The sequence below is a fragment of the Chrysochloris asiatica genome, unplaced genomic scaffold (genome assembly GCF_000296735.1).
Source record: "Chrysochloris asiatica unplaced genomic scaffold, ChrAsi1.0 scaffold00112, whole genome shotgun sequence".
NCBI classification, from domain to species: Eukaryota; Metazoa; Chordata; class Mammalia; order Afrosoricida; family Chrysochloridae; genus Chrysochloris; species Chrysochloris asiatica.
This window is the reverse complement of record NW_006408630.1, coordinates 7,659,811-7,673,364: the sequence shown is the minus strand read 5'-3', so window position 1 is coordinate 7,673,364 and position 13,554 is coordinate 7,659,811. Positions and strand designations below refer to the sequence as shown.

The 13,554-nt window shown below is 37.6% G+C and overlaps 1 protein-coding gene across 1 annotated transcript in view; it reads right to left on the bottom strand.

The window, feature by feature from the left end:
• TMEM144 (transmembrane protein 144) overlaps positions 1-12,614 on the bottom strand; it is a 54,567-nt gene extending 41,953 nt beyond the window's left edge. The window contains exons 1-4 of the mRNA XM_006867919.1: positions 12,443-12,614; positions 11,507-11,629; positions 8,844-8,943; positions 4,933-5,013 (exon numbers count right to left, since the gene is read on the bottom strand). Of these exons, the coding sequence (XP_006867981.1) occupies positions 4,933-5,013; positions 8,844-8,943; positions 11,507-11,629; positions 12,443-12,551 (413 nt within the window). The 5' untranslated portion in view covers positions 12,552-12,614. The remainder of the gene's footprint in view (positions 1-4,932; positions 5,014-8,843; positions 8,944-11,506; positions 11,630-12,442) is intronic.
• Between the last annotated feature and the right edge of the window lie 940 nt (positions 12,615-13,554).

Here is a 13,554-nt window from a genome sequence, read left to right as displayed (position 1 = left end):
TTCACAGCCTCGGAAACCCTATACAGGGTCTCTATGAGTTGGAACCGACTCCATGGCACATAACCACCACCACGGTTACCATAAGTCTACTGACTCAATAGGCACCTAACAACACAATATTAGATACTGCAATTGTATTTTTTTCTCAAAAGTATACAATGAAATCCCTTACTTTGTACAGATTTTTGTGTATTTCTAAATTTAAAAATACAGAATATACTAGGGAGCCTTAAAAGGTTTTTAAACAAGAGAGTGACAAGACTTGATTTAATAGTGATGCAAGCAAAAGGAAAGATTGAAATCAATAAAATTAGATGTGAGATTATTACAATTGTGCACATGTGGGTAGGCAGTAAGGGACTGACAAAAGGAGATAAAGAACTGGAGAAACATTCAGAACAAATTTAAGAAATTTCATATAAAGGGGAAGCTATTAAAGACGACTGATATTTTGAATTTGACTTCTATTCAGAGACGGAACTCAGGAAGGGGAACCAGTTTCCAGCAAATGAAAAACTAAGAAAAGAAATTCTATTTGTGAAACACTGGAAGTAAAGAGAAAGGAACCAAGCCTAGTGTTTGGGGAGTGACCTACATGGTTACCTTTGACACTTAATCAATCTCACCTATGATTGAGTAACAGACACCTCTAATGCCTGGTTTGAGGTTAAGTAGAAGGACTGGTTCTAAAGAAAGGTAATGGCTAGAAACAAAGATCAAGGTTTCCTTACAACATAAAATAATTGCTGAAGCTGTGGGAGAAAATACAACTCAACTCTCAAGGGTAAGAAGAATGAAGACTGGAAAACTGAATCTTGGGGATAATTCAAATTTCATTTTTTTCTTGAATGAAAGGAAAATCTGTCTTTTTATTAGCTTTGACATCTGGATCTTCATTAAAGCACTGAAGAAGGAGTTTGCCCTGGATAGTGTGTCTTTGTGTCAGCTTCACTCTCACCCTTATATATTATCCTGAACCCTGGCCTGTTGTTAGCTGTCATCGAGTTGGCCCCCAACTCATGATGACACCATGCACAATGTAACAAAATGGTACTTGTCCTATGCCATAATCAACTGGCAATCATATTGGTATGATCCACAGTGCTCTCCCTGACTGGTATCCAGAAGTAGATTTCCAGGTCTTTCTTCTTAGTCTTTCTTAATATGGAAGTTCTGTTGAAACCCATTCAGCATCATAGAAATACACATGCCACCAACGACAGATGGGTACTGGTTGAGCATGAGGTACACAGTCTAAGACCAAACCAGAGCCAAACCAGGTAAAAAGATTTCTATCATTAAACCACTAATGCCTCACTGAATCCAGGACCAGAGGCTGAAAACTGTATTTCTAAGACTTGTTGGCAGCATGTTCCCTTTACTTTCTGTAAATGGAAGGTGGTGTTGTTGTTTTGATATGCCGTAGAGTTGGCTCCGACTCATAGCGACCCTGTACAGGGTTTCTGAGGCTGTAAATCTTTACAGGAGCAGAAAGCCTCATCTTTCTTCTGCGGAGCAGCTGGTAGTTTCGAACTGCTGACAGTGAGATTAGCAGCCCGATTATTAACCACTACGCTACCAGAGCTCCTTGCATATTTGTTGTTGTTGTTGTTGTTGTTGTTGTTATGTGCCGTGGAGTCGGTTCCACATTTTAAGATGTACTATTTCAAAAGCAAGAAATGTGAAGGGAAATAATGATAAATGAACTAGGAAACTGCAATAAATTTTAAAAAATTTGAAGTCAAAACTACGGCATGCAACATTTGGGTGTAAAGAGAGTTTTCAAGAGAGCTATTCAAAGGTAGAATACTGTGTGAATTGTACAAAATACCTAAAATTGCCTTAAACCAAAAATGTCAGGAATCTGACATTTTAGAATAATCTATGTTATTTCTTCTCCATTTGGCCTGGAGCCACTCTCCACAGCAACATTTCAATGACAAAGAGATTGTTTTAAAATGTGACTGGGGAAAAACCATCATTGCTGGAGGAAGGAAATATACTGTTTGTTCCCCAAAGACTAAAAAGTACTAAAATCTTCCCAGGCAGTGCTATTAATTCTGTGAAACACTGACAGGGAATATATACAGATTCCAGAAAGGAAAGAAGACTGAATTTAAGGTGACCTAGGAGTCCTGGTATGGACTATAGCAGTTCAAGCCCACCAGTCTCTACAGAAGAGAGACAAGGCTTTCTGCTCCCTTAAACATTTATAGTCTTGGGCATCTTCTACAGACAGAGTTGCCAAGAGTCAAAATTGACTTGACAGCAATGAGTCTGAATTTGAATTCCTGTGAAAGGAATCCCAGTGATGTAGTGGTAAAAGCCACTCAACTGTAGTTTAAACCACCAGCCACTCAGCTGAAAAAGTTGTGGCAGTTGACACCAATTTACAGCCTAAGAAACAATCTGAGGCAGTTCTATTCTGTCCTATAACGTAGCTATGACAATTAACTCTATGGAAATGGGTTTGATTTTGGGTTAAATCCTTGTTAAGAGTTTTATTGATGGAACAAGACCATCAATAGAGATAGTAATGTAGAGATTGTAAGTCATTCTACCTTCATAAAGGTACATGTTATTAAGTGCCATCGAATCAGTTCTGATACACAGAGAATCTACAAACAACATAAGGAACACTGCTCAGTACTGTGCCATTTTCACAATCTTCGTTATGCTTGAGTCCATTGCTGCTGCCACTATGCCAATCCATCTAATAGATGATCTTTTTTTTGGGGGGGGGGGCTGATCCTCTACTTTATTAAACATGTTGTCCTTCTCTAGGGACTGGTCCTTCCTGATAGTATGTCAGAAGTATGTGAGACAAACTCTCCTCATTCTGGCTTCTAATGTGCATTCTGGCTACACTTCTTCAAACACTTATTCATTTGTTTTTCTAGCAGTCCATGATTCTTGCAATAGTCTTCTCCAAAACCATAACTCAGATGCATCAATTCTTCTATGGTCTTATTCACCGTCAAACATTCACATGCACATTATGCTATTAGAAAATACCATAGATTGGGTCAGACACACCTTAGTCCTCAAACTGACATCTTTGCTCTTGAACACTTCAAAGAAGTCTTGTGTAGATTTGTCTAATGCAATATGTCACTTGATTTTTGACTGCTGCTTCCATGAGTGCTGATTGTGGGTCCAAGCAAAATGAAGTCTTTGAAAACTTCAATCTTTTCTCTATATATCGATTTTATCTATTGGTCAGTGGTGAGAATTTTTATTGTCTTTTATTGAGGTGTAACCCATGCTGAAGACTATGATGTTTGATCTTCATCAGTAAATATTTTAAGTCTTCTTTGCTTTCAGCAAGCAAGGTTGTATCAATCTGCATATCGAAGGTTGTTCATGATTATTGTTATTGTCAGTTTATTTGCTCAGCATACAGACTGAATAAGTATAGTGAAAGAATACAACCCTGGCATACACCTTTCCTGATCTTAAACCATTCAGTGTCCCTTTGTTCTGTTCAAATGACTGTCTCTTGGGATATGTACAGGTTTCTCATGAGCACAATTCAGTTCTGGAATACCTATTCTTTGCAATCTTATCGATAGCCATACTATATCATGTCATTGTGGCCAAGTGCTGTCGCGTCGGTTCTGACTCACAGGCTTTCTAAGGAAAGGATAGTGGGTTTGAGTCACCAACCTTGTGGTTAGCAGTCCAGTGCTTAACCTACAACACCAAACTAGGACTCCAATATACAACAGAATATAAATTACAATAAAATGACAGATTAAAGTGTTTTGCAAACTATAAAAATGCTATACTACTAGTTTCCATTGAGTCAATTCTGCCTCAAGCTTACTCATGTGTGTCAGCATGGGTTTTCAATGAATTTTTTTTTTTTTTTTAAGTATGTTACTTCCAAATGTTACTTCCAAAGTGCCTATAGGTGGATTTAAGCCTTCAACTTTTGAGTTAGCAGCCAAATACATTAATTGTTTGTACCCCATGGGACTCACAAAAAATGCTATAAAATGAATATATGCTGACTTCCTGATGCCCTTGGAATAACCATTGATTCTATTTATAACTCAATTACTCTTTCCCACCAAGCTTCTATTACTCAGTACTGTTTATTACCCAGCTTCCACTTCTCTGTGGAAGTCTGGTTAAAAATGAAAGTATGTAGAGAGTTGTATTGAGGGAATAGAAACCAGGAACTAATAACATAATATTCTAATTGATTCACAGCAGTGAGGTCAGTTAAAGGTGGGGCATGATTTCTAACATAATTGGGGGAACAAAATGGCTCCATAGGATAAGCACTGGACTGCGAACCACAAGATCCATGGTTTGAGCCCAATAATCACTCTATGGGAGAAAAATGAGGCTTTTTGCTTCTACAAAAATATATAGCCTTGGAAACTCTATACAGGATCGCTATGAGTCTGAAACGACTTGACGGTATTTAACAACAACAACATGACATACAATATACTATATTGCCATATAGTATATAGTACATTATGACTGTCTATATAGTACAGATAATGACACTGAGCTCCAAAGCAGCTAAACAATTTCCCGAGGGTCTCAAGAAATTTTCAGAGTTAAAACTGGCATTCCTGACCCCACATCTGGTACATTTTGATCTCTAAAGCCAAGTTTTTCAACATAAATGAAGAATTTGAAGAAAAGTCATATAAATTTTATGAAATACAGATTTTGAAAAATGTAAACACATCTAAACCAAAAAACAAATCCGTGGCCATTGAGTTGGTTTTAGCTAATGATGACCATGTGTTAGAGTAGAACTGTTCCATAGGGTATTCTTGGCTGCAATCTTTACAGAAGCAGATCACCAAGCATTTTTCCTACAGCTCCACCAAGTGGTTTCAAACTGCCAAACTTTAGTGACTAGTCAGTATTCCAAATGTTTAAGTTAAATCACAAGAGATAGCTGTGTACCTTATGATCGAGAGTCCAGCACCAATGTAATTTAGCAGTGGCTTTGATACTTCTTGTGCATCCATTCCAAACCAGCCAAACCTAGAAATTCAGAAACTCACAATGAGCTAGGTATTCTGTTTTTCTTTTAAGTTTTTATTGTGAATTAAATGAAAGTTTAAGATCATCAGTTTTATAGTCAACAAATCACTTTGTTTCATTACAACTATTATAATCCTCTCTATGTACCATCAGTTAACAGTATTTCTCTCTATTCATTACAGCTCTTTTTATTTAAACACATATATTTATTAAAATATAATAATTTACACTACCCAAAGGGCACATTCTGCAAGTCTGCCTCCTGGCCGCCTGCTCTCAGTCCCTCTCTTTCCATGAATCTGGAGTCCTCAGCTTTTCCCTCTCTCCATGTCCTCATCTCTGCCTCCATCTCCTGTGTCCCTGCTTCTCTGGATAAGGTCCTACATTCTGCTTGTACTCTTCTCCCTTAATGGTCCTAGGAACCTCTGTTTCTGGCCTATAGGATTAATGACTCCCCAGTTTTTGTTACACGACTTCTACCTTTGCAATTGTGACAGTCACGATTAGTGATGATAACAATTACTCACTACTGAATCATAAGAATCTTATTCCCATCTCTTTTCTCCAGACTGATCTAGACAAGATGAAAACTATTCAGTGGGGACTCTCAAACTGAACTCCCTCTTGAAACCTTGTAGGCCAGTCACTTCGTGCCTTTATCGCCCCCTCATTTTAGGTAGCCACCGTCTAAACTGTCCATCCTTATCTACCCTGTATACAGAGATGATAGCATTGATACTTAATGTAAAGACTCCTTCCATCTCTGTTAGTATTTTGAGCTACTATGTCCATGAATATAGGATCACGTTCATCAAATTCTAGCAATTTATCCTCGTTTCTTTTATCAAAAATTATTTTCTTTTTTATCTTCCTCTAGTCGAATTCTGATTATCAAGTCATCGAGGCTAGGTCAAATGGGTACTATCTGCAACTTTGGGTGTTCTTGTGCGTCTCCCCTGACTTTATATCAGCTGGATGCTTCACTCTCAGCTCTAGCCCTCTGTGACTATGTACTTGTACATGAACTCAGGAGTCCCCAGGTCTTACCACACTTTGGACCAACCAGCCCTTCTTCTTCTCTCTCTCATCTCCAAGTCAATGGGAGTCTATGGAACATGCTTGAACTCAGTCCACTTCTTCATTGCTGCTTTTCCTCCTCTTCCACTCACCAGTAGACCAATGTGGTCACCAGCAAGCTTACATGCCTGCTCATGTGTTCCTTCTGAGTTTCAGTCTTAGAGGGAGATTTGTTCTGAAGGGACCTGATTGCTTGCCTTGATGGCTTCCTAGTGAACAACTTGATCATTCTTATAGTAGCCAATGACACTGCCATTTTTGTTTTGGGTTTTTCCTGATAACCTTTCTTTGAAGATGTATCTTCTGTCACTCTAGCTGTTCCAGGCTGGTCTACTTGCCCTTTCTAGTGGGAGTGTCCCACCTCAGAAGGTTCTGGATGGGGTTCAGAAATCTACCTAACACTGTAAAGGCTCCGTAAGAGGCCTATTTCACTGGGCAAGTTGTAGAACCACTTTTAGGTATTCCAATCAGTTATAGGCTGAATATGGGCTTAAAAGGGTGCTAGATATTCTTGAAAATGTGCTGATTCATAATATTTAAGGATATAGACTCAAGGCCAGATTCCTTAGTTCAAATCCTAGGTCTCTCACTATCCTTATTTAAGATGGGGAGAATAATTGTACCTACCTCCTTTATTTGTTATTAAGATTAAATGAGTTAATATATTTAAAAGTACTTGCTAGTGTCCCTTTCTTATTAAGACTTAAGGAAAAAGAAAAAAAAATAGATCAAGTGTTAATCTGAATGCTAAATTATTGGCTGCAACTTTGTATAGTATTTGAGACAGAGTTTTAAATAACTGTTTGATTAAGAATTTTTACCCATAGACATCAGTCTATTTTCTTTTCTCCATGCCTGACAATGAAGTGACTGTTACCAACAATCACTGACATCTATCACCTAACTGCCAAAATAAACGGAGGAAGGAGAAATATAAAACACAATGGCATTAACAAATAGCAGAGCAGGGAATAGGGAGGGAGAGAAAGACAGGACGGAATGTCCTGGAGGCTCATTTGTTTTCTTGTTATTGAGGCTGATTTAATTATTTGGGTAGGTGGTTTTTGTTGTTATGTGCTGTCAAGTTGGTTCTGACTCACACAACCTGGTAGAGGGTTTCTGAGGAGTGGCTGGTAAGTTTGAACCACAAACCTTGTGGTTAGCAGTCCAATGCTTATCCTGCAGTGCAACACCAGGGCAAAGCATAAAACACAAGAATAGAATCTTCCATTCTACTCATTTTTTTCAAACTCAACTTGAGTGTTACCCTTAATCCTGACAGAGGGCAGTGAAAGGACTCAGCTGCATTGTTCAAACTCTTTTTTAAGACCTCAGCCTGTTTTACAAAAATGTTCAACTGCTGGCCCCACTGATAAGCAACTCCCTAGCCTGTTTCACTGAGCTTGTTTTTCAAGAATGGAGAACAGCCGGTTCCACTGATGAGCGACTCCCTAAAATGTGCCCAGCAGGAGACTGAACATTGTAATGTTTTTAACTGCCTCCTAATATCCTGCTGTATTAGCCCAGAGAACTCTATCACTTATGTTGTAAATCTGCCTCCCATTTCACCTATCCAAAACACCCCTTTGCCATCCCTCCTAAAAAATCCAATAAAAGTCTGAAACATCTGACCCTCAGGGCCAGAGCAGTAATGCCTACTTTCCTCCCTTAGAATGTGAAAACAACTCTCTACTTTGAACTTCCATATTTGTGAATCCTTTCACATGGCACAACTGCGACCCAGTGTAATAGGCAGCAACACTCCCTGGCACAGTGTCAACCAATAGCACTTTCTGTGAGAAGTGACTGTTTTACATTTCTATTATCCAGTAATGTAGCCTCTAGCCAACATGGCTCTTGAGCACTTGAAATGTGGCTAGTGCACTTAAGGAACCGAATGTATAATTTTATTAAACTTCAAGAAAATTAAATTTAAATAACTACATATTGTTGTTGTGAAGTGCCATTGAGTTGGTTCCAACCCATAGTGACCCTGTATAGGGTTTCCAAGGAGCAGCTGGTGAACTTGAACCACCACTTGCTGTTTAAAGGCTTTGCAGTCTGGCGCATTCACCCACAGTGCCACACCAGGACTGTTGTTTTTATTGTTAAGTGACGTCGAGTCAATTCTGACCCATAGTGACCCTGTATAGGGTTTCAAAGGAGCACCTAGTGAGCTTGAACCACCGACCTTGCAGTTCAAATGACTTTGCAGTCTGACGCATTAGACCACAGCGTCACCAGGACTGTTGTTAGTTGCCACTATGTTGGATGGGGCTGCTCTACCGCAGAGCTTGGCAAACTTAAAGTGTGTGCCTTAGAAATAAAGGACTTTGGTTTAAATCTTCACTTATTAGCCCTGTGACCTTCCGCACACTTTCAACCTCTTTTTGAATTAGCTTTCTTATCCATAAGTACTTACTTCATATATTTTTTGAAAATGAATTATACACCATGTCTGTTAGCAAATTGTCACACAATAGAATGGGAAAATAAGACTTTTTCCTCTCTACTTCTGTTCACTAAGAATCCTTTACTATGTCTCAATCAGATAGCTAGATAACTTATTTAGAACCTAGGACAAGTAATAATTAATGGAGGCATGTTCTATGCATATATCTTACCAGTTATGATCTCTGTGAGGGTAAGAGCCATATATTCGTCCTCTCAGCAAGTCCAATCCCTAGCATTTGCATTACATATATAGTATGAGCACAGGGAATCTTAATTAAAATAGTTTTGACTTGTGTTACCTTGAGCTTGCCCAGCCAGTTAATGCATTAAATGATCCCCAGATTAAGATGCCAAGGCCTAAGCCAATGGTTTTGATGATTGGGACAACAGCAATGTTCCCTGTAGATACAACATACAAAATAAAAGTGTTATTTCCTATACAGAAAAGATGTATATAAATGGAATTGTTTGAAATTGAATTTCAACTGAGATTCAGCACATTTGAAAATATATACTATTTAAAGTATAGTTATCCATTTTTAAACAGAAGAAACACATTTCTCTGGCATTAAATTCCTAGTTGTGACTGCTAAAGGAACTAAGCTTAGGTGCAATGTTACAAAGAAAAATGTTTTATTAGTTCCTTGCTTAGCTGTGCAGATGCTCTTCATCCTAAACACAGATCTCTCTATCTGATGACTTTTAGCAGAAGGTGCCAGTGATGGAACTACTAGGAAAGTCTCCTTACATCAAAACAGGGCAGACATCTTCAGTTCCAAAGTCCTAGATTTTGTTCTTCTATGCTCTCTGGTACTCTGGATCCCTGTACTCAGTGTCTTTGTGATCTTGAGGATCACTCTTAACCAAATCCATGATCCTTTTTTATAATTTTTCACCCTTATATGGCTGGCATCCGTGGGCCTCATTTCTGTAATCTCTTTTTGAGGTGTTTCTTCTCTTGAATTTCAGGGTTGTTGTTTCTTTCATTAGCTCTTTCTCTGGCTACTCTTCTTTATCATGCATTCTCAATAGAAGTGCCCCCTAAAGATCTACCTTTGAATGCACTTCTCCTCTTCATATATTCTTCTTTGGCTACTTGGCCTAATTCTAGGATTTTAGCTAGGGGTACATGTTCCCAGTGCTACAGCTCTAGAGTTTTCGTTCCAAGCTCAAAATTGCAGGTAAGAAATCACCAACCAGATGCCCTGCACTATGGGAACCTCAGGAACGTTAAAATCAAGAGGTCTCAAGCTGATTTCATCATTTCCTCAAGCATGTTCTTTTCCCTTTTTTCCTCACATGTTATTAATGATACTATCACCTTCCTAATCACCTAGAAAGAAACCCTATATCACACCATTATTGGTCCCTCTCTTTCTTCTACTCCCCCAATCCAATAAGACGGCATGACTTGCAGCATCAATGCTGTAATGTTTCTCTAATTGGCACCCTTCCACCTCTCAGTCCTGCTGTGTGAGAATAAATACTTTGATGGCTCTGATGGCTATAAAGAACTGCTAGATGAATGAATGCTTACTCTGCTTACCTTTCCCACTAAACATGATAAAAATAGTAAGGTATGGATGAAATGTAGTAATTTAAATTATATTAAAATTGTAAAACTTTAGCTCTTAGTTCTGTCTTCCAAATCATAAATTTCACTAAGTAATTTAAAAATCCTTAAGATTCAAATTTAAGAGCATATAATGAATAATTTTAATGTTTACTTGGTTTTAACAAATTATCTCTAAATATTCTTGATACTATAAAATTCTCTTCACTTAAGAAAGCTTTTTGGGGAGATGCATTTATATGAACTGAAGGAAAATATTCCTGATTGGTCAAATCAAAGGCATACATTTAATATAATAACCTCACAACTGGTCCAATAAACATGATGGAAGGAGAAAAAATTAAAAGTTGTCAAGAATTTCATTTTTCTTGGATCCACAATCAATACTGCTCATGGAAGGAGGAATCAAGAAATCTAACATTGGACAAATCTGCTGCAAGCAACCTCTTTAAAATGTCAGAGAGCAAAGGTGTCATTTTGAGAACTAAGGTACCCCCAACCCAAACCATACATGTTCTTTTCAATTGCCTCATATGCATGTGAAAACAGGACAATGAATAAGAAGCTGAGAAAAAATGTTGCCTTTGAATTATGGTGTGGGCAAAGAATATCCAAAATACCATAGACTGCTAGAAGAATACACAAAGCTGTCTTGGAAGAAGTCGTATTAGAATGTTTCTTAGAAGCTAGGACAGTGAGTTTTTGTTTCATATACTTTGGACATATTATCAGGAGGGACCAGTCCCTGGAGAATGACATCATGCTTGGAAAAGTAGAGGGTCAACAAAACACAAGATCCTCAATGACGTGGATCCATACAGTGGCTGGAATGATGGGCTCAAACATAACAACAATTGTGAAGATGGTTCAGTATCAGACAGCGTTTCCTTCTGTTGTACCTATGAGTGGGAACTGATTCAATGACCCCTAACAACATACCATTTCAGGCAACAGAGGAAGGGTTTTTAAAAGAATTTTTTTTCTGCTAACCAGTACTGTTGGCAAGAAAACACATTAGTTTCTGTATATTTTTAGGATAAGTTCTTAAATAGTTTTTAGTAGAGACTGCCTAATGTAATAAACTTGATTTTATAAACATGCCAGAGAAAAAATGGTTAGACAACTTAAAGTATCAGTTATGCCTGGGCAGATACAGAATAATTAAAATGGCTTTACTGTGATAATTTATTACTAGACAGAGAAAAATTATTATGAGCAAAGAGTTAAGAAATATGCCAAAAATATGTACTGAATATCTGAAATAAACATTAATTTCTAGTATCTACAACTAAGTATTATTCACAATTACTGTTTGTGCTATTTCCTTCAAGTATGAATGAGTTATTTTTATTATAGTGTTAAATGACTAAAGAATAAAGTATACATTACCTGTTGCCCAAATACAGCCCCCAAGCATTGCAAAAGGCCAAAATTTAGGGCAATGTAGTATCAGATTAGCCGCCAAGGCAACCAACCATATTGCAGCACAGAGAACCCACTGGAGAAACATGCCTGGAAATAAAAGGACTTGGTGTCAGTGGTTTGCATTCATCTGATTAAATCAGTGTTTCGGAATATCAATGAGAGTTTATTTTATGAACGACCATATACTTTGGCACATCTCATTTAACTTTTACAATTAATTTGCATTGTAGTTATCCCTCATGAAAGTTATAAAAGCAAAACAATCTGAGAGGGATTAAGTAACTTGTTCAAATAACTTATAGAAGTGAAATTTAAATGTTTGACTCCAACAGTGAGTATAAAATGAAACCTTGTTGTTTTTCATCTACTAGATGAATTAGTAATTTTAAACAAAGAATGTTAGTAAGACCAAGTTGATATTTTCATTAATATGCTACACTTGGTGCCATCTCTCACCAAGTCATGGTATTAAGAACTACAGAACAGCGCAGCAGGGATTTAAACTTTTGCTGTTGTTAAGTGTAGTCAAGTCAGTTCAGACTCATAGCGACCCTGTATGGGGTTTCTGAAGAGTGTCTGGTGGGTTTGAACCTCCAATCTTGCAGTTAGCAGTCCAGTGCCACAACCGGACTAATTTATACCACCTCTGTGGTAAGGAATAAAGTTATTTATGGCCACATGTAGATCTTATACTATGAAACATAATCATGAGGATTTTCCTGTGTTAACTTCTCAGATAAACTGACAAGGTATTATTAAAAGATGTATTATAAATTATATCCTTTAGGCACCGGGATCAACAAATTTTACTTTTATAGCTGTCATTTTAAAGAAACACAAAACCTCACATTTAAAAATAACATGAGTACAAAGCTAACAAGGAAGGAAAAAAATATTTACCATCACCAGTATCGTATTTTTTAAGGGGCACAAAGTTTGAGCCAAACAAGAGGATAGCTATAAAACAGGAGATGAAGCCAGTGGCAAGGTCTGTCCCATTATTATTCATGGTTCCAGTTATGCCTGAGAGCAAGCTCCTTCACTTTACACTTGATGAACTTTTCAAAAGTTTCTAAAATAAAAGAAATTAAAATGAAACAATTAAAAAATGAAGAGTTTGCGAACAAATTATAATTCATCTGTGATGCTAAGTTTCTCCTTGCAGATAAGGGGTTAGGATATTATGCAATGAGATGTCACTTTCACACTTCATGTTCATGAATTCATTTATGTATTTATTCTACCCAAAAATATTCTCTCATCAATGACATATATATATAGCTTTACCTTCAGAGCTTGAAAGCCTAACTCATTCCAAATCAGGACTATCAAGTGCCTTACAAACAAATGCTTTTGTTATATTTCAGACAAGAGCCCAAAGGGCACATTTGGCTTGCTTTGTTGTTACATTGTCAGCTTCCTCTAGGGGTAAAGGCACTTGTCTTCATCAGCAGTACTCTCATATTGTGCTTGTTTAAATAGCTCATGAATCCCTGACCTAAGGAAAAGTTGAACAGATAGGAGAAATTCTTCAAGAGTCTTCTAAAGCACAAGATCAGCAGTGACCTGTTACGTAAATCTATATAGCAGTCAGTAAACTGATGCAATTACTCAGCTATCTGTACTGTGCAATGTGGCAGTCATTAGCCGCATGAGTATAATTAAATTTTCATTCAAATTAAAGAAAAAATTCATTTCCTCAGTCATAATAGTCACATTTTCAATTACTCAATAATCACGTGGCCAGTAGTGGTGGTTATGTGCCGTAGAGTCAGAACTGACCCATAGGGACCCTGTACAGAGTTTCTGAGGCTGTAAATCCTCATGGGAGCAGAAAGCCTCATCTCTCCTGTGGAACAGTTGGTAGTTTCGAAATGCTGACCCTGAGGTTAGCAGCCCGATTTGTAACCACTACGCTACCAGAGCTCCTTCATGTGGCCAGTAGCTACTGTAATAAACAGCATAAACTATGGGCATTTGCATCACTGCAATAACATAGTGGATTATGAGCT